This window comes from Tupaia chinensis, unplaced genomic scaffold, assembly GCF_000334495.1.
Source record: "Tupaia chinensis unplaced genomic scaffold, TupChi_1.0 Scaffold000316_1, whole genome shotgun sequence".
In the NCBI taxonomy this organism is placed as follows: Eukaryota; Metazoa; Chordata; class Mammalia; order Scandentia; family Tupaiidae; genus Tupaia; species Tupaia belangeri.
In genome coordinates, this window is record NW_006159809.1 from 8855383 (window position 1) to 8877366 (window position 21984).

A 21984-nucleotide genomic window follows, 5' to 3' on the forward strand; every position below is an offset into this window, starting at 1 on the left:
TGAAGAAGTTCCTTTGTGTCCTCTTAGTCAATCCTCACTCCCACCTTCAAGCTTCACACGCAGTGACTACTGTTTTCTTTCACTATTTTACATCATTCTCCAGAAATTTCTTATAAATGCAGTTGTACAGTACATGTTTGAAGTGTCTGAATTATTAAGTAGGAATTTTTTGAGCTTTGTATGTGTTATTATTTGTATCAGTAATTCTTTCTGCAATTTTTTTTTAAATAGAGGTTTTTTTCCTTAAGGTGTGTGTACTTGTCAGAGAGAGAAAGAGAGAAAGAAAGTGAGAAACCATGAAGGGGGGGTGGCCGTGCTGCAAACCCTCCTCACCCCTTCTCCTCCTGTGATCTTGGGTGCGTGTGCATATGCCTGGTATGAGTTTAAAGCCATTGGGTCTAGGATTGAACCATGGTAGGCCATGTAGGAGTCCAGCGACATAAGCATTACGCCATCAACTGGCCCCCTGAGATGTTTTTTAAAAAATTATCTTTTGGGACCAGTAAGTGGTGTAGCAGTTAAGGTGCTGGACTCGCACATGGTTGTCCACAGTTCAAGTCCCAGATCAGGTGGCTTGAAACTCAAACGGAGCACATGTGTGCATGCCCCAAATCCTAGGAGAATAGAGAAAGGATTGTAGTATGGCCATCCCCCTAGGGGGTGATTTCTCACTTTCCCTGTCATTATCTTTTTCTCTTTCTCTAGTGAGTGCAAACAGCACTGAAAAAAAAAAAATTGAAAGGGTTTATAGGAAGATTTATAGGAAGTTGAAAACACTACACATAAAAGTCCCTAGCACAACTTCACCCAATTTCCCTTAATGGTTATATCTTGTATAAGAAAATAAGTATCTTTTTGTAGTCCATACTTGAAATTATTTTATAAAATGACTCTAAAAACTTTAGTGAGGGGGACCAGCAGTTGGCGTAATGGCTATGTTGTTGGACTCCTACGTGTCGACTGCAGTGTGCATCCTGGACCTGGTGGCTTGAACTCACGCCGGGCACGTGTGCGTGCATGCCCAAGATCCCGAGAGGAGAATGGAGGAGAAAGGATTGCGGCGTGACCATCACCCCCTAGGGGGTGATTTCTCGCTTTCTGTGTATGTCTTTTTCTCTCTCTGTCTGGCAAGTGCACGTGCCCTATAGCAAAAACCTCTAAAATAACAAAAAAAACAAAAACAAAACTTTAGTGAGGCAATTTAGTGTTACTTTCATTTTTTTGTTTTTGAGAGGTTTTTTTGCTATAGGGCACGTGCACTTGCCAGACAGAGAGAGAAAAAGACATACACAGAAAGCGATCCCTTCTCCTCTGTTCTCCTCTCAGGATTTTGGGCATTCACACACACACTTCTGGTGTGAGTTTCAAGCCACCAAGTCCAGGACTCAAATCATGGTCAACTATATGGAAGTTCAGCACCTTAACAACTGTGCCATCTGCTGGTCCCATTTTCATGTTTTTAAAGATTGTAAAGTAGTTTTATCACAGATATTCTTAACTTAGAGTTATTTAAAATGAATTTTGAGGGGCTAGCAGGAGATGTGGAGGTTAAGGTAGTTGGATCCCACATGGCCAACTGCATGATTCAAGTCCCATACCTGGTGACTTGAAAAATGCCAGGCATGTGTGCATATATGCCCAGAAGGCCCAAGAGGAGAATGGAGGAGAAGCAGTTTTGGCATGTAATCTCTCCAGGAGATGATTTCTCACTTTCTCTCTCTCTCTGTCTCTCTTTAGCAAGCATATGCATCCTGTGGCAAAAGTTAAAAAAAATAATTTTGGGATCTTTAGAATTTTGGGCCATTTCTGCAAGCTAAATAAAAGTTTATATGTTAATGAGTAATCAAAGAAGCTAATCATTGATGCTCATTCCTGGACCTAGTGAAGAAGCTAGCAGAATTCTGTAATCTTCCCTATGAATTTCCAGCTTTGCCTGAAAAACAGGATTAGAGGGCTATTACTATCTCATAATATCAGACAATTTGATGTTTCTGTAGGAATTGATGGGTATAAATGTGCAGGTTTGGCAGTTTTTATATGTTATTACAGGTGTTTAGAATTTCACCACAGTGCTGACTTTGGTCAACTTTGAAAATAAACCAATATAACTTTGTTTTTGGCTGAATAAAAAGAAAACCAAGTTTAAAAGTTCAGAGTCAACATTTTCCTGGTAAATTCTTAAAAACCTCAGTATATTCTAAATGTGGGGTATAACTTATTTTTCTCATAATTGGTTTCCTGGTTTGTATTGATGAAGTGAAAAATATGAAATTTGAAATAAGCTGGAATAGCAATGCAATGGAAAATTGTGTGCATTAAAGTTTATTTAATATTTATATTTAAGAAACAACGTTGAGGTATTTTCAGTCCAAAGAAACACTAGCTTGTAGGAAAACATTTTTTAAAGAGTTACTAATTTAATTTATTGTTATTTTTTTTTAATTTGCTGTAGGGTACATGTGCTCACCAGAGAGAGAGGGAAAGTGAGAAAGCAAGCAGTCAGGTTTGGGACTTGAGAACTGCAATCGGCCATGTGTGAGTCCAGTGCCTTAACTACCATACCACCTGCTGACCCCCCAAAATAGTTTTTAGTTATAGGCTGAAGGAACTAATATAAAGTACTCATTATCTGGTCAATTTGGATTAGACACAGTTTAGGTATTTTAGGAGTCCAATATATGGGTCTCTCTCATCCCTCATAAGTATATTTTGTGATTAATTGGCTTATTGAAAAGTAAACTATAGTTGGAAGAGGTAGACTGGAATTTAGAAAATAGATGTGCATATTAGAGCTGGAGGCAAGTGATACTGAATCCACTTTAGTTCTATTGGAAAAAATTCCAATCTGCTGGTGGAATTAATGGTAGTACAGGGACAGGTAGCTGTGGATGAACAATTAGAAGTTGGCAAACCCTGCAAGAGGAAACAGGGAGTCTCATTATCCACATTGTGATAGGAGAGTATGAACCATTCCTTATCTAGAAAAGAGTAGTAGAAATTCATATAAGTCATAAAAAATAGAAAAAAAAATTTCTGAAATTAAAATGATTTATAGTATGGTAAATGACCAAAACACAATAATTCTTTTTTTAAAAAAATATTTATTTATTCCTTTTTTTTTTTTTTTTTTTAAATTTGACCAGACAGAGACGGAGAGAGAGAACAGGAAAGTGAGAGCAAGCCACCAGGTCCCTGATGCAAACCATGGCCCTGTGGGAATTCAGCACCTTTAACCACCATGCCACCTGCCGGCCCCCAGAACACAATAATTCTAATGATTTATTAATAGCTATGTAAATAAAACTCTCAAATCCCTAACAAATTAAAGTGTTCCTTTATATAGCTATTGGGTTTAAAAAGATAAAGGGCTGCCCTTATGAAAGACTTATTAGAAAAAATAAAGACAATGAACAATAGAGGTAAAAATTTAGAGAGTACAAAGTGATAATTATAGGTAAATTTATGGCATTAAATGCTTTACTTTCAAGGAGAAAATGAGCTAAATATTTAAAAGTCAGAAAAAGAAAACTCAGTGAAACAGAAAGTGGCAAGTGATAGAGAAGAATGAATGAACTTCAAAAGAGAAAGCTTTAGAATTTTCAGAATAGACCTCCCAGTTGTTCTTCTGAAATTCTCCTGGAATTTTAACTGTATTATTGTACAGCTAAAATTTAAATTTAAATTTAAATGTATAACTAAAAATATAAAATGTAAATTTATAACTAAAGTTGGCCTTAGAATCCTTTTCAACATGATTTTTCACTGTAACTACCAAGGGTTTAGCGTTGATTCTATATGAAACCTATTTGTAAAGGCTCTATCTAATAATGGAAAAAAGAAAGAAAACAATGGAAAAGGGATGAAATGAAAGTCTTCTTTTTTGCAGTGATGATTCACTACCTGTAGAGATTAACAATATCCAGTTAAAAAAAATTCTTTGAATGAGGATCCACAAAGTGCTTTATGTTACATATATACAGAAAAATCTTTTTTTAAGAGATTTTTTTGCTATAGGGTGCATGCGATTCCCAGAGAGACAGAGACAGAAAGTGAGAAATCATCCCCCAGGAGGATGGCCATGCCACAATCCCTTCTCCTCCATTCTCCTCTTGGGATCTTGGGCACACATACACACACACCTGGCATGATGTTTAAATCCCCGGGGCTGGGACTCGAACCATGGTCGACTATGTGAAGTCCAGTGACATAACCATTATGCCATCTGCTGGTCCCACAGAAAAATCTTTTCTATGAACTGCAAACACTGCTTAGAAAAGATATGGGGGTATGTGTTGGGAGGGATTCTATTTTCGATACATGTATAAAACAAGTAAAAACTACTTTACCAAGAAATGTGTAAAATTTTCCGTAAATATTTGTTGAGTAGATCCAACAGTGATGATGCAGATAGGAGAATGTCATTCACTATGTGCTGGCTAGGCTGCATGAGAGGCTGGTGTGGTTCTCTACCCAGCCCAAACAGACTTAGGCTGTATACCTGTGGTTCTTGCTCACTGGGAGGGTGAGGCAGAACAATTGTGATGTGGCATGACCTTGTCAAAAATACCTTTCTTTCTCTCTTTCCCCCTAGTTTCCTCCCTCTCTCCCTCCGTCTCCCATTAAAAATTTAAAAAATTGAATAAACTGTATAATTTTATAGACTTTAGAATTCTTAGCACAAATGGATGAAAATACTTTATTTCTTGATGGGAAGACTTTTTTTTTTTTATTTATTCATTTTTTTTTTTTTAAATGGTCTTTGCCATAGGATGCATGCACTTGCTGGAGAGAGACAGAGAGAGGTAAAGTAGGAAATCACCCCTCTCCAGGGAGGGGAATGGCCATGCCACAGTTCCTTTGCTTTTGTTCTCCTCTCAGGATTTTGGACATGCATGCATATGCACGAAGACTTTCTTTTATAGAAATGATAGATCTGTGAAATGGAATCAGTGGTACTGAAACGTAACTCTAGTATATCAAAGAACAGCCTACGGTAAATGGCACAAACCCACGGAGAAAGGATAGGGGCTATTTATAAAAACAAAACCAGAAGTTAACATCTTGTGAGGCCAGGCAGGGTGCAGTGGTAAAACATGACATTCTCTGAGGCAGTCCTGCATGGAAACACTGCCCGTTCAGACCTCTCTGAGTACACGCTTGCCCATGATCCAGGGCTGGCTGAAGGCTGGGGGTAAATTATGGCATTGGGACTCGGTAGGAGTGCTATCTCTGTAGAAATAAATAAACTTAAAAAATAAAAAAGACTCAGAAAAGGAGAATAGGGATAGATTTTCAAGTAGTTATTCTGTTTACTGTTTCTAATGTTTTTAAAAATAGTATGAAACTGTGGGCCAGCAGATGGCATAGCAGTCATGTTGCTGGACTCTCACATGGCCGACTGCAGTTCATGTTCTATACCTAGTGGCTTAAAACTCAAGCCAGGTACATGTGTGTGCATGCCCAAGATCCCCAGAGAAGGGATTACAGCATGGCCATCCCTCCCCTGGGGGGTAGATTCTCACCTCTTACTGTCTCTGCCTCTCTTTCTCTCTCTCTCCAGCAAGTGCATGTGCCCTAAGGTAAAAACCTCTACCAAAAAAATTTTTAAAGTATAAAACCAATGGGAATTTTATTTTCATCATTTTGTAGATTAAAAGTTCCAGTTCATTGTTGTTCGTTTTTTAGGTTTTTGCCATAGGGCGCGTGCAACTCTCTGGAGAGAAAGTGAGAGGGAGAGTGAGTAATCACCTCTTACCCTCCAGGAGCAATGGCTGTGCCACAATCCCTTCTCCACTCTCCTCCTAGGACTTTGGGCATGCATACACATGCCACCAGGACCGGGATCAGAACTGCAGTCGGCCATGTGGGAGTCTAGCACCTTAACCATCATGTCACCTGATGGCCCCAAGTTTCAGGGACTTAAGAAGCCACTGTAACTGGGACCAGCAAATGGCATAATAATTAAATTGCTGGACTCCTCGTAGTTGACCATGGTTTGACTCCCAGACTTGGCAGCTTAAAACTCAGGCTGCGCACTTGTGCATGTGGCCAAAATCCTAAGAGGAGAGCAGAGGAGAAGGGATTGTGGCGTGGCCATCCTCCCTGGGGGGTGATTTCTCGCTTTCTGTCTCTCTGGCAAGTACATATCTCCTATAGCAAAAATCTCTCTTTAAAAAGAAAAAAAAATGCCGCTGCAGCTAATTGCTTTTTTCGTGGCATTTCAGGCTTACACCAGCCAATTTGTGTCCCTTGTGATGTTTGCTCTTATGATGTGTGATGACAGGATCTCCATGCAAGAACGACGCAAAGAGATTATGCTTGGATTGAAACGGCTGCCAGGTATGAAGATACTCACATTTGCTTTTGTCGTCTAAGAGAGTGGTTTAATGAATGAAATTCTCCTTATGTGGAAGCTGTGGCTTAGAGATATTTAGTAATATTTCTTTTTTCCCTATCATTCTTTAAATTAAGTTAATTATTACTAGTTTTTATTGTCAGAGGGTATATACGCTTGCTGGAGAGAGACAGAGAGAGAGAGAGAGAGGGAGAAATCCCCCCATGGTCATGCCACAATCCACTTTCTGTCATCTTTCTTCATCCCATCAGGATTTGGGGCATGGTTTTTGTGCCAGTGGGGCTGAGATTTGGACCACGTTTGGCCATGGAGCCAGGCTGTCGATAAAATCTTTATGCTTTTGCTCCTGTGTATTAAAAAAATCCCACAATGGCACCACGGAAGAATACAATCACTGGTCTTTTGTTGGTTGCTACCAATCTATTAATATTATTGTTTTATCTGTTCAGTTCATTCTCCTTTTTTCATAGATTTTTGGTAATATTACTTCTTAACAGATTTGATTAAGGAAGTACTGAGCATGGATGATGAAATCCAGAAACTGGCAACAGAACTTTATCATCAGAAGTCGGTCCTGATAATGGGGCGGGGCTACCATTACGCTACTTGTCTTGAAGGAGCTCTGGTAAGTTTTTTCACTTTATCATTAATTTCAGTCTGTTGATTTACAGACCTGGCCCATAGTCATATTTTTAGATGGAATGAAATAGTTGGAACTTTTGAAAGTGCCTCTATACATAACACATTATGGTTTGTTTACCTGGAGAAAGTGCAATAGAGAACTTAATTCAAAAGTGAAAACTGAGATGATGTTTTAGCATGATAACTTGGGTTTAGCAAGTAATGGGTTAATATGTTGTACAAATATGGATCAAGTAGAGATTAAATTGTCTAGATAAGAAGTTTAGTTGAGATTAAACATGAAACAAGTAGAGCAGTTATAAATAAATATGACTATGTTCATAATAATCTCAAATCTTCAGACAGTCCTTGTGGAATTTTCAGACTTCACATTTCTTATTGATATTACAGAAATAACTTGTGAATTAAAAATCAGTGGTCCATTTATACTTTTGCATAAACAGTGACTTAACATACCAGATACTTTGTATATTTACTTAAGGATGGATTTTTTAAAAATGGATTGAAGACTAATCTTGTTATTTCCTGTTAGAAAATCAAAGAGATTACTTACATGCACTCTGAAGGCATCCTCGCTGGTGAGTTGAAGCACGGCCCTCTGGCTTTGGTGGATAAGCTGATGCCTGTCATCATGATCATCATGAGAGACCACACTTACGCCAAGTGTCAGAATGCCTTCCAGCAGGTGGTTGCTCGGCAGGTAAGTAAGAGCAGTCTTGAGAACACCTTGGGGATCTAAGATTTGGATTATAAAAACTTGTTTGAGGTTTCTACATTTAGAATGGTAGACCAGTGCCAAGTAAGTGACTTAAAAATATGTTTACATTCATTGACTTACTTGCTTTGGAATAGCTTTGGAAGTTTACCTGTGAAGAGTCAGATACTCAAGAGTTTTGATCAGTTAGACCTCATGATAAGCAGAACTCTGACATTCTAAGGTTTTGGTCTCTATATCCTGTCCTCTCTGAATAAAATATGCTACTCCCTTTTAGTTTAATACTCATAATTATACATTTCAGAAGAAACCTAACCTTTAGATTTTATATTAATACCATAAGGGCTATGCTTGAATTTTCTTTTCTTTGTTTTCGTAATGTTCTTATTCTTTTTGATTTTTGCAAGTCTAATTTTTTAAATTTAATTTAATTTTTTAATGTTTAATTTTTTTGGAGAGGCTTTTGCTGTGGAGCACGTGTGCTTGCCAGAAAGGCAGAGAGAGACAGAGAGACAGAAAGCGAGAAATCACCCCCCCCCAGGGAGAATAGCCATGCTGCAATCCCTGCTCTATTCTCTTGGGATCTTGGACACACACGCACACACACCCAGTGTGAGTTTAAGCCACCGGGTCCAGGACTTGAACCGCGATTAACTACATGGGAGTCCAGTGACATAGCCATTATGCCAACTACTGGTCCCAAGTCTAATTTTTTTAATTGCCAGAGAGATGTGAGCTTGTCAGAGAGAGGGAGAGAGAATCCCCAAGTAGGGTATGGTGATGCTGTAGTCCTTTTTCCTCCATATCTCCTTCTTATCAGGATTTTGGGCAAGTTTTCCAAGCTGCTGGGGCCAGTACTCAAACCATGGTCACCCTTTTGGGATCTGGCTCCCACTGCACTATGGGCTGGCCAACTGAGCTTTTTTCATGTCAGTTAGCTTTATACATAAGCTCTGAATCTGTTAGCCCCTACAACATAGTGGTAATGAACATGAGCTTCAAAGATAGGAAGACCTGGATTCACAGTCAGATTCACCACATGGGATTGCAAGTTGAAGTAAGTGTCTCAGTGAGGCCACATGTGGATTATGCACTGCGAAGTTTGCACGTTTGCTTGTATAACTCTGCTTTTACTTATGAAGGGTCATGTGTATGTGATTGTCTTTCTCAGGGACGCCCTGTGGTGATTTGTGACAAGGAGGACACAGAGACCATTAAGAACACAAAAAGAACGATCAAGGTGCCCCACTCAGTGGACTGCTTGCAGGGCATTCTGAGCGTGATCCCCCTACAGCTGCTGGCTTTCCACCTGGCTGTACTGAGAGGCTATGATGTAAGTCTTTTAAAGGTTTTTGCCATAGGGTCCATGCATTAGCTGGAGAGAGACAGTGAGAGGGAAAATGAGAAATCACCCCACGGGGCGGGGAGGGGGCTTGGGCATGCACGCACACGCCCCCTACATGATATTCAAGCCATCAGGTCCAGGACTCTAACCGTGGTTGGCCATGTGGGAATCCAGCGCCTTAATCATGCCACCTCCTGGCCCCGTCCCTCAGTTTTTAACAGTAGCATCTGTTACATTTGAGGGGGTCTTCATATAGATGGTGGAAAATATGCTTTATAAAAGAACTATGCAGGGATTTCAAAAATACTTTATTTTTAAAAGACAGGATCTCACTGTGTCAGGGTCCTCCTGCCTCAGCCTCCCAAGTCACTGGCATTAAAGGAACACTCCATTGTACATGCCCTTCAAAAGTTTTTTTCCCACCAAAATAAATTTGTATTTTAAATTCTATTTTCCTATGAATTTTTTGAAGTCCTCTTTTATATATCTGTCACTGGTTATATTTTCATGGCCCAATTTATAGGTTACATCACAACATCTTCTTTCCTATAGAACCTAAAGGAACTTGGGAGGTTACCTCCAAGATGGTAATTCTCCTTGGAGAATCTGCCTATTTTTTTAGTGTAATCCTGTGGTTTGTTTTTTTTTTTTTTTTAAATAAGGTAGGTAGTGTTGTTTTGGACAAGACCATTCATTGTTTGGAACTATTCCACACATCTCAGGACTCTCAGCATCTGGACCCCCAGTCCTGGTGACAGCCACACATCTAGGTCTTTCATTTCTAGTATCCACTACGAGGGCTACCACCTATATAGAGGATCTTTTTCTAGTTGCTTCTCGGCCTTTTGACTAATATCAGGTGTAGAATTCTTTTTCCAAACTGATTTCAGTTTTTCTCAGGGTACATTATATTTTCTAATCTAATTCTTTATAGTCTATAATAAAGATGGGTAATAAACATATTGTTTCCTTTTTTTTTTTTTAAATTGCCAGAGGGTATATGTGCTCCCAGTGACAGAGAAAGTGAGAAAATACCCAGTAATGGGATGTGATCACACCACAGTCCCTTCTCCATTTCTTCATCATGTTGGCGCATTGGCCACGCGCACACACATGCCTGATTTCTTTTTCAAGCCTCTGGGACTCAGATTAGAACTACATTGACCATGTGGGATTTGGCTTCCTTAACCATTTGGCTATGAGGCTAAACCATTTTCTGTTTTTTTTGTTTGTTTTTAGTTTGTTGTAGGGCACATGCATTTGCCAGAGAGAAGGAAAGAAAGTGAGAAAGTACCCCCAGGGAGATGGCTGCACTGCTGTCCCTTCTCCTCTAGTCTACTCTCAAGATGTGGGGCATGTATGCACATGTGCCTAGTTGCTTTCAAAACTGCCAGGTCTGGGACTCAAACCGCATAGTTGGCCATGTGGGACCCAGCCACCTTACCACTAGGCCACTGGCTGGCCCTCTTTTCTGTTGTTATAAATAAAAATAATTTACTTATATCCCCCTTCCCCCCCCCCCAGCCTGGGGAATCCCTTCACTTTTTCCTTTTTTTTTTTTTTTTTAACAGGTTGATTTCCCACGAAATCTTGCCAAATCTGTAACTGTAGAATGAAGAGCATCCAAAACTCTGGATGATTAAGCAACACAAGACATCTTTTGTATTTAAAACTTTGATTTAAAATATCACTCCTTGAAGCCTTTTTTAGTAAATCCTTATTTATATATCAGTTATAATTATTCCACATAATTTGTGATTTTTGTGAAGTTACCTCTTATATTTTTCCAGTAATTTGTGGGGGAGTTTGAATAATTGAATCTGTATCAGAATGATTTTAGCTGTCATTTTCTTTAAAGAATGCTGGGTGTTAAATTTCTGGCCCCTCCACTTCAATCTGAGAGGATTATATGTTATAAAAATTAATTGGCATTTGTGTTACCATGTTTCTATTCATTCAGACCAATGAAAGAGTAGTGCATATAATTCAGACATTTAAAACCATTAGCGACGTATGCTAATACCTGGAATTTATTGAAGGTTTCGCTAGGTTATATATAAAGAGATCTGTGACTTATTTTGAAACTCGTTCCTATTTTGTTTTTAAATCAAACCTAAAAGCCTAAGAACTGAACATTTTTCTTGGTGGGATTTGTATCTGACTTTGATTAATCTTAGTTTCTCAAGCATGTAAGTGGAGGTAATTTAGGAAACAACGTATTATAGTAGTGCATTGGTGTTCTCCAACTCTTAACATATTTGCACAATTTTATAGCACAGACTTTACATTTGAGCTGCTTTGGACAACTGACAGGATAGTTGTAAATGTGAAGATGGACGTGGACATGTTGGGCACCCTACTCTCGTGCTTTCATTTTCTGAAAGTGGTTTTCATTTCCTGGTACTAGTTTTTTAAATGCCCGCTGGATGGCATGTTATGTTCTTTGAAATCACAGCACAGAGCTGCTATCAGTTGTTTCAAATTAAATTGCTGTTGCTGTATTCAGTATTCTCTTCAACTTTGTCCCAAGGAAAAATTTTCTGCACTTAATTTTAACTTTCCTTCACTCTCTTGTGGCATAAAAGGAGTACTTCAGTGATAATTTGGAAGTTCTTTGCAGTCGTTTAGAAGATTTGCAATCCTGGGACCAGCAGATGATGTAATGGTTACGTTGCTGGACTCCCACATAGTCATCTGCAGTTTGAGTCCCAGACCCGGTGGCTTAAACTCATGCCAGGCATGTGTGCGTACGTGCCCAAAATCCCGAGAGGAGAATGGAGGAGAGGGGATTGTGGCATGGCCATCCCCCCGGGGGGTGATTTCCCACTTTCTGACTCTCTGTTTCTCTCTGTATCTCTGGTGAGCGCACACGCCCTATAGCAAAAATCTCTAAAAATAAATAAATAATAAAGATTTGGAAATTCTTGACTAATCATTTGAATGTATGTGGTAGGCTAGGCTCAAAAAAGGCTCTGCGCTTCACATGGATAGGCATCGAGTTTAGAACGATTTCCTAGGTATTTTTCCTCTCTGCATTTTTTTGTGCTCTAACCCTGAAATAAATTTAGGAATGAAGCAGGTGTAAATAAAGTGATATTGAGGTGCCTTTCCCTTGTGAATGTCAGAAGTAGAAGTTGATGGTCTGAATTATTTAAAGTAGCATCTTAGTTTGACACCCCAAAATTGTGAGTAAGGCTCTCTTCATAGAGCTATGTTGGCCAGATCTTGGGGGCTATAGGAGAGTGTGTTTGTGCTTTGATTAAGTCCTTCTCTTTCAAAAGTTTTTTAAATTGTGAGATATGTAGCACAATCACTTAAGTAATCTCAGTCTTTTCTTTTTTTGTGTTTGAACTTCTTGATGAGATTAAGGTTTTCTATTAGCTATTACTGCTACAAGAGAAGCATAGAATTGTGCTTGTGCATTAGGATTAGAGGAGGAAATGGAGTATCTTGAAGTAATTTAGAAGGACTCTTATAGATGGGGACTAGGAACTTGATTGTTTTTAAAACTAAAATAGGGTCAATATTTACATCACATATATGGTACTATACTTATACTGTTTGTTTACTTTAAGTGTTTCTAAGAATATTTTGTGTAAGCCTGCTAGTTTTAGTACATTTAGTGTCATTTCTTCTGTTTGGTGTAGTCTTGTTTTACACACATGATTTGTATGGGTTTGTAGTATTTCTTAAAGTATAAAGTTTGGTTCAGCATTCTAAGTTAAAACTAATAGATGAAATCAGTCATTAGTTTGAATAATCTGTCTCTGTTCCTGGGTGTCTCTTTCTCTAAGTCAGTCTGTCTGTCCGTCTCTCTCTCTATCTCCATCTCTCTCTTTTCTCCCCAAGCTAGGGTAAGTTCTAAACTGACTATCAAAAGGCAAATTAAGACTAAAGAAGTGGTCTTTTCCAAACAAATGTGTTTTCTCTTCCCTCTCCCTTCTTTCCTACCCCACTTGATATAGTAATTTTTAAATGCTTTTGTAAATTAATTATGAATCCAATAAAGATATTTTAATGAGGGAAGCCACCAAGTAAGCAAGCATACCTGGTTAAAACTAATGTAATGTAAGAGATGAAAATATGATTTTTCAGAAGAGATATTCTATAAAAGGAGTCTTTCATATAAAAAGTTCTTTCTTGTAGCACATTTAAAATTTAAATTTGCACATCTATAACTCAGAGTTCCTTACCCCATGAGCTCTTTCTTTTTTTTTTGGCAAGGGGACAGGTGTAGCATCTGACCAATGGCCTATTAAATAATAGTTCCTTCAGAGTCAGCTTTTTAAAAAATCACCTATGTCCTAGGAATACAAGATAAGAGAAAAGTTAACATTATTTTTAGTTTGCTATAACTACATCAGCAGGTATTTGTTAATACCTGTTATGGGTAAATCACTGTACTAGGCATTGACAATTTCATCATCTCTAAAGCAGGGTCCATTTGTCCCCAGGGGGACTGATGAGTGAAGACCAGGTTCCTTGGCAGGAGCAGGTGACAAGAGTACAGAGGTGGACCTGAGCTGGGTTAAGTACTGTCAGTGATTGGATGTGGTTACTTGCACAATAGTCCACATTTTGGAGGGTACTGTGTTCATAAGAAGTGAAATGCGTGAGTATCCTCGGTGATACTCCCCTAGTGTTTATTCATATTACTCTTCAAAGAAGGAGAACCAGCTGAAATGTTTGCTTTAATAAGCATATTTGTAGAGGTCCTTTGGGGTCAGATTTTTCTCTTCTCTTTTTTTAAAAATTGGAATATACCATAGCAATAAAGGACAACGTAAGTGATTTTTGTAAAATAGCACAATGTCATTGAAAAGTATTTATTGATAAAGAACATAGCTCACGCTGAACTGATGAAGGCCAAAGAAATTGAAGGAAGGAATGGTAAAGATGTTTTAGCTGTCTAATCAATTTTGTGTACCAGAATACCAGGCAGTGTTTTACCCACTGAAATAGATTTCAGATTACTTTGTTTTTACTACTAAAGAGTCTCAAGTTGAGCCATTTTAACACTTAAGTCAGTTTTTCCCCCACTATACTTAAAAGACTGTTAATATTTTAGTATCTTCCTAGCTTGATGAATATAAGCATATTTTCAGATCTTTGACAGTGATTACCAGTAAGATTGATAACATTACTTCAAACCAGTAGTATCCAGGGTTAAAAATCAAAAACATAGTCAACCAGCAAGACTGTGAAGTTATGCCATATTAACTTGTACATCTGTAATAGCTTGATATCGAATGTTCTGTAACATACCATAAATAATGGCTAATGAGAACAATTTAGGAAATTCTCGAATTCCCTTTCTTACTATATTAGTTTGCAGATTTAATATAGAAATGAATGTTCTGTGGAACTGATGAAGGCCAAAGAAATTGAAGGAAGGAATGGTAAAGATGTTTTAGCTGTCTAATCAATTTTGTGTACCAGAATACCAGGCAGTGTTTTACCCACTGAAATAGATTTCAGATTACTTTGTTTTTACTACTAAAGAGTCTCAAGTTGAGCCATTTTAACACTTAAGTCAGTTTTTCCCCCACTATACTTAAAAGACTGTTAATATTTTAGTATCTTCCTAGCTTGATGAATATAAGCATATTTTCAGATCTTTGACAGTGATTACCAGTAAGATTGATAACATTACTTCAAACCAGTAGTATCCAGGGTTAAAAATCAAAAACATAGTCAACCAGCAAGACTGTGAAGTTATGCCATATTAACTTGTACATCTGTAATAGCTTGATATCGAATGTTCTGTAACATACCATAAATAATGGCTAATGAGAACAATTTAGGAAATTCTCGAATTCCCTTTCTTACTATATTAGTTTGCAGATTTAATATAGAAATGAATGTTCTGTGGTTGAATGTGTTTTGTTCAAATAAAACTTTTGCTATTTGTTTAAATTATACTTCTCGTGAGGTGGAAATTTTAGAATCATCCTTGCTTTGTTTCAGTGTTGTGTTCTTTGAAATGAATCATTTCCTGAGCCAGTTGGTTATTTTTTCCTCACGTCTTGTTAAGCGACAGCCTGAACTGTGAATAAATTTTCAAAAACTTGCTGAGAATTTCGTTTTGAGGCCATTTGCCAATATTTGAAACATACACATGTTCATACTTGTGTTAAACTGTATTGTACTAAGAATGTTGTCAGTGTTCAGTTAGTAAACATTTCTGATGCCAGTAGTTTACTCTTGCATTTGCTTTTAAACATAAGAATGATTATATGAATAGTATCAAAGCCACATATCTCTACCCCAATTTAGCCGTTCTTTTAGAAAGGATTATTAGATTAACAAAGGCTCTACTCTTTCTGATATCATACTCCATAATACTATATTTTCCCAAGTCTTTTCCACTTTTTTGTCATTATATGTTGTTTATAAGAAATTCCCACGGTATATAGTGATCAAAAACTGAGTGGGTAGTTGTTAAAGGATACCTAAGATGAGTGGGTAGCAAGACAATCTCAAGTTTCTGCAGTGTCTGGCAGTCTGTTAGTTATAGAACAAAGATTCCCTTTACGGAAACCTTCAGTGAACAGCAAGCTAGAATCTCTACCCCTGTGCTCATAGCACTTGCTGTGTTTTGCAGGAGACAGTGAAGCCAGGGTAGTTAGAATGAATAGATGTGCTGTTTTGCCTGCCTGTAGGACTGAACTGTCTTTCCTAGCTCCCTCCTCCTTTCTTCCCCATCCCTGCCCAACCCTTTGCAGTAGAGCCTCAGGCTGCCCTACCAAATGGGTCATTTTTTTCACAGGCTATATTAAAAAAAAATTTTAAGTTTATTATTTCTTTCTTTCATGAGAGAGAGAAAGAAAAATACAAGCACCTTCAACAGAATCTCATGCCACAATCCCCTCCTCAGTCTTCCCACGCAGCCAGGATCATGGACGTACCAGGTGTGCACAGAACTTCCTGGGAACCAAACTTTGATATCACATAGGGGTTCCAGCATTGCCCGGTGATTTGCTACTTCTGCCACCTTGGCCGGGCCCAAGGCTACATTTTATACATAAAGTGCTTTACTCCCAGTGAACAGTTTTCTTTAAACTCTCTTCAGTTGGCCATCAGTAAATATTTACTATGCGATTTATTAGAGGCCTAGCAGTAATTTTCCTGAATACTGAAAGGCCATTTTTGTGTGGAGTAGTATAAAGGGAAAAATAAATTCTTTAATTTGGGGATAATAGTTAAGTTTTTTCTTTTTAATATTTTTCTCTCATTTTTTTCAGATGATGTAGGAGCTTTATTAACAAGCATCCTAGAGCTATAAGCTAATCTTGTGATAATAAACAGAAAAGTTCTAAGTTATTTAATCCACTGACCCCCTCCCAGAGGAGATACCTGTCACAGCAGGTTATTTCCAGGATTGAAAAGCCACATTCATGAGCCTCACATTAACATGGTCTAGTGAATCAAATTTGGGACCAGTAGGTGGTGTGGTGATTAAGGTGCTGGACACTCCCACATGGCCGACCACGGTTTGAGTCCTGGACCTGGTGGCTTGCTTTCTCACTTTCCTCTCTCTCTCTGTGTGTCTCTCTCTGGTCAAATTAAAATGAAGTAATGAATGAATGAGTAAATAAATAAATCTTTAAAAAAATAGTTTAAAAACAAAACATGGTCTAGTGAATCAAATTGCAAGTTTCACCTGGAGATATTTTCTCATAAAGAATGCTTGGTAAATAGAGTTTCCTTTTTATACTTCACGAGATTTTGAATATGAAGTATAAACCTATTGAAGTTATGGGAAAAAAACAGAGAGCTCATAAACAATTAGAGAAATATTCTTTGGGTAGAATTATATTTATTTCCTTCCCATTTCTTTTCCAGTCTGCCTCTCTATACACTTACATAAAATGAAAAAGACTATTGACACTAGGATAAGAACAATTGGCTTAATTTCACATTTTTAATTTCCACAGCATTCAACAATCTCAAGACCAGAACCACCAAGTAAGTAGTTATATCACAGACTCAAACATATCAAAACATTTTAATAGCTGCTGTGTTTGCTCTCTTCAGAAGCTCATTTTTGCCTCGGTCACTCAACTTTGTGTATTTTAAATGGAAAGTAGATAGATAGAGTAAGGCCTTGGAAGGAAAATTGCCAGAATCTCTGAAGTGTACCTCTACCCTTTGAGGGTTTGATAAGTAAATCTTGAAATAAACGGACAACAGGCAGATTACCAGGAGAACATATCATACACACGTTCATTAAGTGCCTGGGGACATCACAGGGAAGACAAGTGAATACTTTGATCTAAAAGCTTCTGTGCCCTCTTCAGGGAGGAGGAGGGAGGCGTGGGCAGTTTAAGGGAGAGTAAATGATAGGGGCAAAGATGAATGGACCCTCAGAAGAGCAGGTGGCAGACTGTGACAGATGTGGGTGTGGTGTTGACCTCCAGTCTCCTGTGATGTGGTTCATTTTTCCTGGCTGACGTGATTCCTCGGGTGGGGATCCATGATGATCATGTTCCTTTTGGAGAATCTGTCTTCAGTTAGATAAGGAAAATTCAGAGGAAGCCCCTCCCTGCATTTGCTGTTTCCCAAGTGGTAGAAGTTCAAAGTGGTATATCACGGGGTGACATTTACTGAACATCAGTACACTTGAAAAGCGCAGATCCATTGTATACATAAAGGGCACATGAAGGAGACGGTGCCGTGAACTGGGTATCTCCCCCTGGTTCTTAACTAATGATAGTCTTGGTCTCATGATACCCATTAGTTTTATATTGTTACATGACATCTGGGCTGGGAAGGCCTAGATGTATCAGGATCACTAGTTTATTTCTAGGGAACTCATAGCTCCCTTCCCGGTGGTGGTGTCCTCGTTCCAGTATGACATCAGCCACTGGGCTTTTATTATGGCAAGTTCAATGTGAGATGAACGCATTAGAAAGCAAATGCTGCCCTAAGGGGATGGAAAATATCTGAGACAATAAAGGCTTAGTTTCTAGATAAGAGAAATAATATTAAACTTACTCCTGTTCTTTCTGTTAGACTTGAATGTATCTAGCCTGCTTGATTTATAAGGACTTTCAGATTTTTTTCCTATTGTACTTTGTATGTAGAGTTGTTTTGAAATACCAAGCGTATTTGCTTCGAATTTGCTTCCTTAATTTTGTATTTATTCTTTGAATAAAATATGAACCCAATGCTCATTTTACTATTACTTTCATTGTCACTATATAGAAACCTACGAACTGTGGGAAATCTCTGCAGGATTTCAATCTTATATTCTTGGTTGTTAACCTGGACCCATGTGGTGTTGGTTATAGTTTAAAGCATTTCTTTATTTAAAAACAAAACAAGTTAACTTTGAAGCTTCTTTATACATGCAACCTTTTGTGTGCGTGTGTGCTTTTAACGAAGTGGGAAAAAGCACCGGCCCCAAAATACAGAATTGACTTGACTGATAAAACATTAGTAGTTTAAATGCTTTGCATTGTTTTCTCAGCAGGGATGGATTTGTATACATTTCTTTGCACATTCTTGGCTCTTCCTAGGATAGGACACAGGAATGAAGGAGAGTGACACAGATCCCTTAGGGTGGAGAAAAGCTAACTGACTGACTTGCACATTGGTCTCCACCAACTGTGCTGATCTTGCGGACAGTATGCTCTTCCTAACTTAATGGTTCTCAACTCCTCTGGGCTTAATGTGCTAAAACAAAAGGCAGTTCTGCGCAGGTTGACAATCACCTTATCAGAAGTAGGTCTAGCCCCGCCTGATGGTGCAGTCAGTGGAAGCTGAACTGCAGGGTTGGGAGCCACATGGCTCATTGCAAGTTTGGATCCACAGGCTGATGTGAAAATACCTTGGGGACACTCCTTTGTGCCCAAGATCTTTCCTTTTCCCAAGGAAAGCTGGGAGCTGTGTTAATATGACAAAATAGATTGCAATGAAAACATTATTGGAAAATGGTGTGGCTTTATGGAAAACAGTTTGACTGCTAAACAGAATTGCCGTAAGTGAACCAGCACGTTCACTCCCAGTATATGCACAATAGAGTTGAAAACAGTGACTCGAACCTATTTGAAGACCAATTACAGTAGCATTATTCATGATAGCTGAAAAGTGGAAATAGCCCAAGTGTCCATCAGCCACGAATAGATAAAATGTGATTATATATAATATATGCATAGACACATACCCATACGTGCATGCACATACACAGTGGAACATTATTCAGTCATAAGAAATGAAGTCCTCAGACATTCCATGTCACAGATGAACCATGAAAACACTGCTAAGTGTAATAAAGCCAGGCACAGAAAGACAAATACTGTATGATTCTATTTATGTGAAATATCTGGAATTGGCAACTTCATAGAGACAAAAAGTGGATTTGAGGTTAACCGGCTGGAAGAAGTAGGGAATAGGTAGTTATTGCATAATGGGCAGAGAGTTTCCACTTGAGGTGATGAAAAGTTTTGAAAATAGTGGTAATAGTTGCACAACACAGAATGTAATTAATACCCCAGAATCATACATTTAAAAATAGCTCAAGTGTGTGGCTGACTGGTGGCATGGTTAAGGGTGCTGGATTCCCACATGGCCGACTGTGGTTTGAGTCCTGGACCTGGTGGCTTACCTTCTCTTTCTCTCTCTCTCTCTCTCATTCGGTCCCTCTCTGGTTAAATTAAAATAAATGAATGAATAAATAAAGTTCAGGAAAATAATTCTTTAAAAAAATAGTTCAAATGACAAATTTTTGTTTTATGTATTAGATTGTTGAGAAAGTCGTGATACATTGTAGTATAGAAAAATACATCATGACTTTCCTGATGACCTAATACTTTACCAAAATAAGTTATTTTTTAAAAAAAGCATTACTAGAGATAAAAATTGTCCCCGTGTAAAAATTTCACTTCAACTGGTACTGAAAGGCATTTTTTTAAAGAGATTTTTCACTACATATATAGTGCGTGTGCACTTGCCATAGACACAGAGATAGAGAAAGTGAGAAGTCATTCCTCAGGGTGGATGGCCATGCTGCAATCTCTTCTCTTCTATTTTCTTGGGATTTTGGACATGCACATACATGTGCCCATCACAAGTTTCAAGCTGCCTGGTCTGGGACGTAAACCACCATCGGCCATGTGGGAGTCCAGTACCTTAACCACCATGCCACCCACTAGCCCCACATCTCTACTTATTTAAGCCTTATTAGTGACTACATTTCTGTCATTTTAGTCCATAGTGGCTATTGTAGGACAAATAATGTCGCCCCTCTCCCTGTTACCAATATCAGGGCCCTAATCCCTGGGCCCTGTAAATGCTACCTGTGTGGAAAAGGGTCTCTGAATAAGTGATAAAGCTCAGGATCCTGAGATTTGGAAATGATCTTGGACTCCTTGGGTAGGGCCTATACGTATCATTAGTACAAGAGGGAGAAGAGAGAAATTTGACAGAAGAGGCAAAGGCAGTTTAACCACAATGGCAGAGATTGGAGGGATGTCACGTGCCCAGGAATGTCAACAGCCATGAAAGTGAGAAGGGACAAGGAACATTCTCCGTAGAGCCTCCCAAGGGAGTATGGCCTTGCCAGCACCTTGATTTCCTCTCAGTGATGGTTTTGAACTTCTGGCCTCCAGTACTGTGAGGTAATACATCTACTTGGTTTTTGTTCGTTTTGTTTTATTCACAGTAGAACATGAACATGTATGTGCATGCATGTGTGCACACATGCGTGAGACACACCCTTCACAGGCCTTCGTCACACTGCTGTTCATTTCCTCTACTGCTCCAGTTCACCAGGATCCTGAGTGTGTGGACTTGCCCAGTGTGTTTTGGGGCTGACGACCAGGGACTTGAACCACAGGTTGGCACGTGGCTCCCAGCTCCACAGTCTGGTACAGTGATTGCACGGTGGGCTTCTGTTGTCTTAAGGCACTGAGTTTGCGATAATTTGTTACAGTTGCCACAGGAAACAATGACTTTCTGTGAATTGAGGCTTTCTTTATACATCTTGTTATATTTACGCCTAGGTATTTGATAATTTTCATTGTACTTAGAAATGCTCTTTATTTTAAATCCCATTTTCTAGCTCTTCGTTGCTGGTGTAGAAAAATAATTTTGTTTGCACTTTTGCTAAACTCCCTAATTCAAATGCAGTTTTCTATGTACACAAACATATTACCTGGGAAAAAGCAGACTTGTTTCTTCTTTTTTAATCCTTACATATTTGTAAAAAAATTGTTTTGCTGTGCTGCCTAGGACACCCATTTTAATTTTAATAGCAGTGCCGACAGAGAGAGAGAGAAATTATTCCCCAAGGCGGATGGCCAGGAGACCATTCCGCAATTTCTCATCCTCTATTCTCCCAGTATCTAGGGCAAAACATGCACAGCGTGATTTTCAAGCATGGGTGCCTGGACTTGAACCATGGTCAGCCATGTGGGAGTCCAGCAATGTAACCGCGACACCATCTGCTGGTCCCAACAGTGTTGACACTCTGCCATTAAGTCATATTACATTTGCAGTAGGCTTTTTTGTCTTTCCAATTTTTGGTTTGCTAAGAGGTGCTTAAAGTTCTTTTTGAATCTCATATGACTACTTAGGTTTGTCAAAAGCTTTTTCCACATCTATTTAGATGACCATATTATTTTTCTTTTGTAATCTATTAATGAATTGGATTATGTTGCCTTCCTAGGATAAACTCACTCCATTTGGTCATTTTTAGATTGTAAATTTCCTCTGTGACTTGTTTTATGTTTTGATATGTAATATTTGTGTTATTTAGTTCAAAGTATTTTCTAATTTCTATTACGAGTTTTTTCTTTTTTTTAGAGAATTTTTTTTAGAGAAAATATATTGTTAGCTTGTTGGGGCTGGCTTCATACACAAGATCGTCCTGCCTCAGCCTCCTGAGAAGCAGAGGCTAAAGGTACAGGCCACCACGCCTGGCCC

The 21984-nt window shown here is 38.5% G+C and overlaps 1 protein-coding gene across 1 annotated transcript in view; it reads left to right on the plus strand.

The window, feature by feature from the left end:
* Positions 1 to 11161, plus strand: part of GFPT1 (glutamine--fructose-6-phosphate transaminase 1) — a 62858-nt gene extending 51697 nt beyond the window's left edge. Inside the window, exons 16-20 of the mRNA XM_027772939.1 lie at positions 6225 to 6339; positions 6853 to 6980; positions 7530 to 7697; positions 8884 to 9045; positions 10629 to 11161. Coding sequence (XP_027628740.1) covers positions 6225 to 6339; positions 6853 to 6980; positions 7530 to 7697; positions 8884 to 9045; positions 10629 to 10673 — 618 coding nt within the window. The 3' untranslated portion in view covers positions 10674 to 11161. The remainder of the gene's footprint in view (positions 1 to 6224; positions 6340 to 6852; positions 6981 to 7529; positions 7698 to 8883; positions 9046 to 10628) is intronic.
* The last annotated feature ends 10823 nt before the right edge of the window (positions 11162 to 21984 follow it).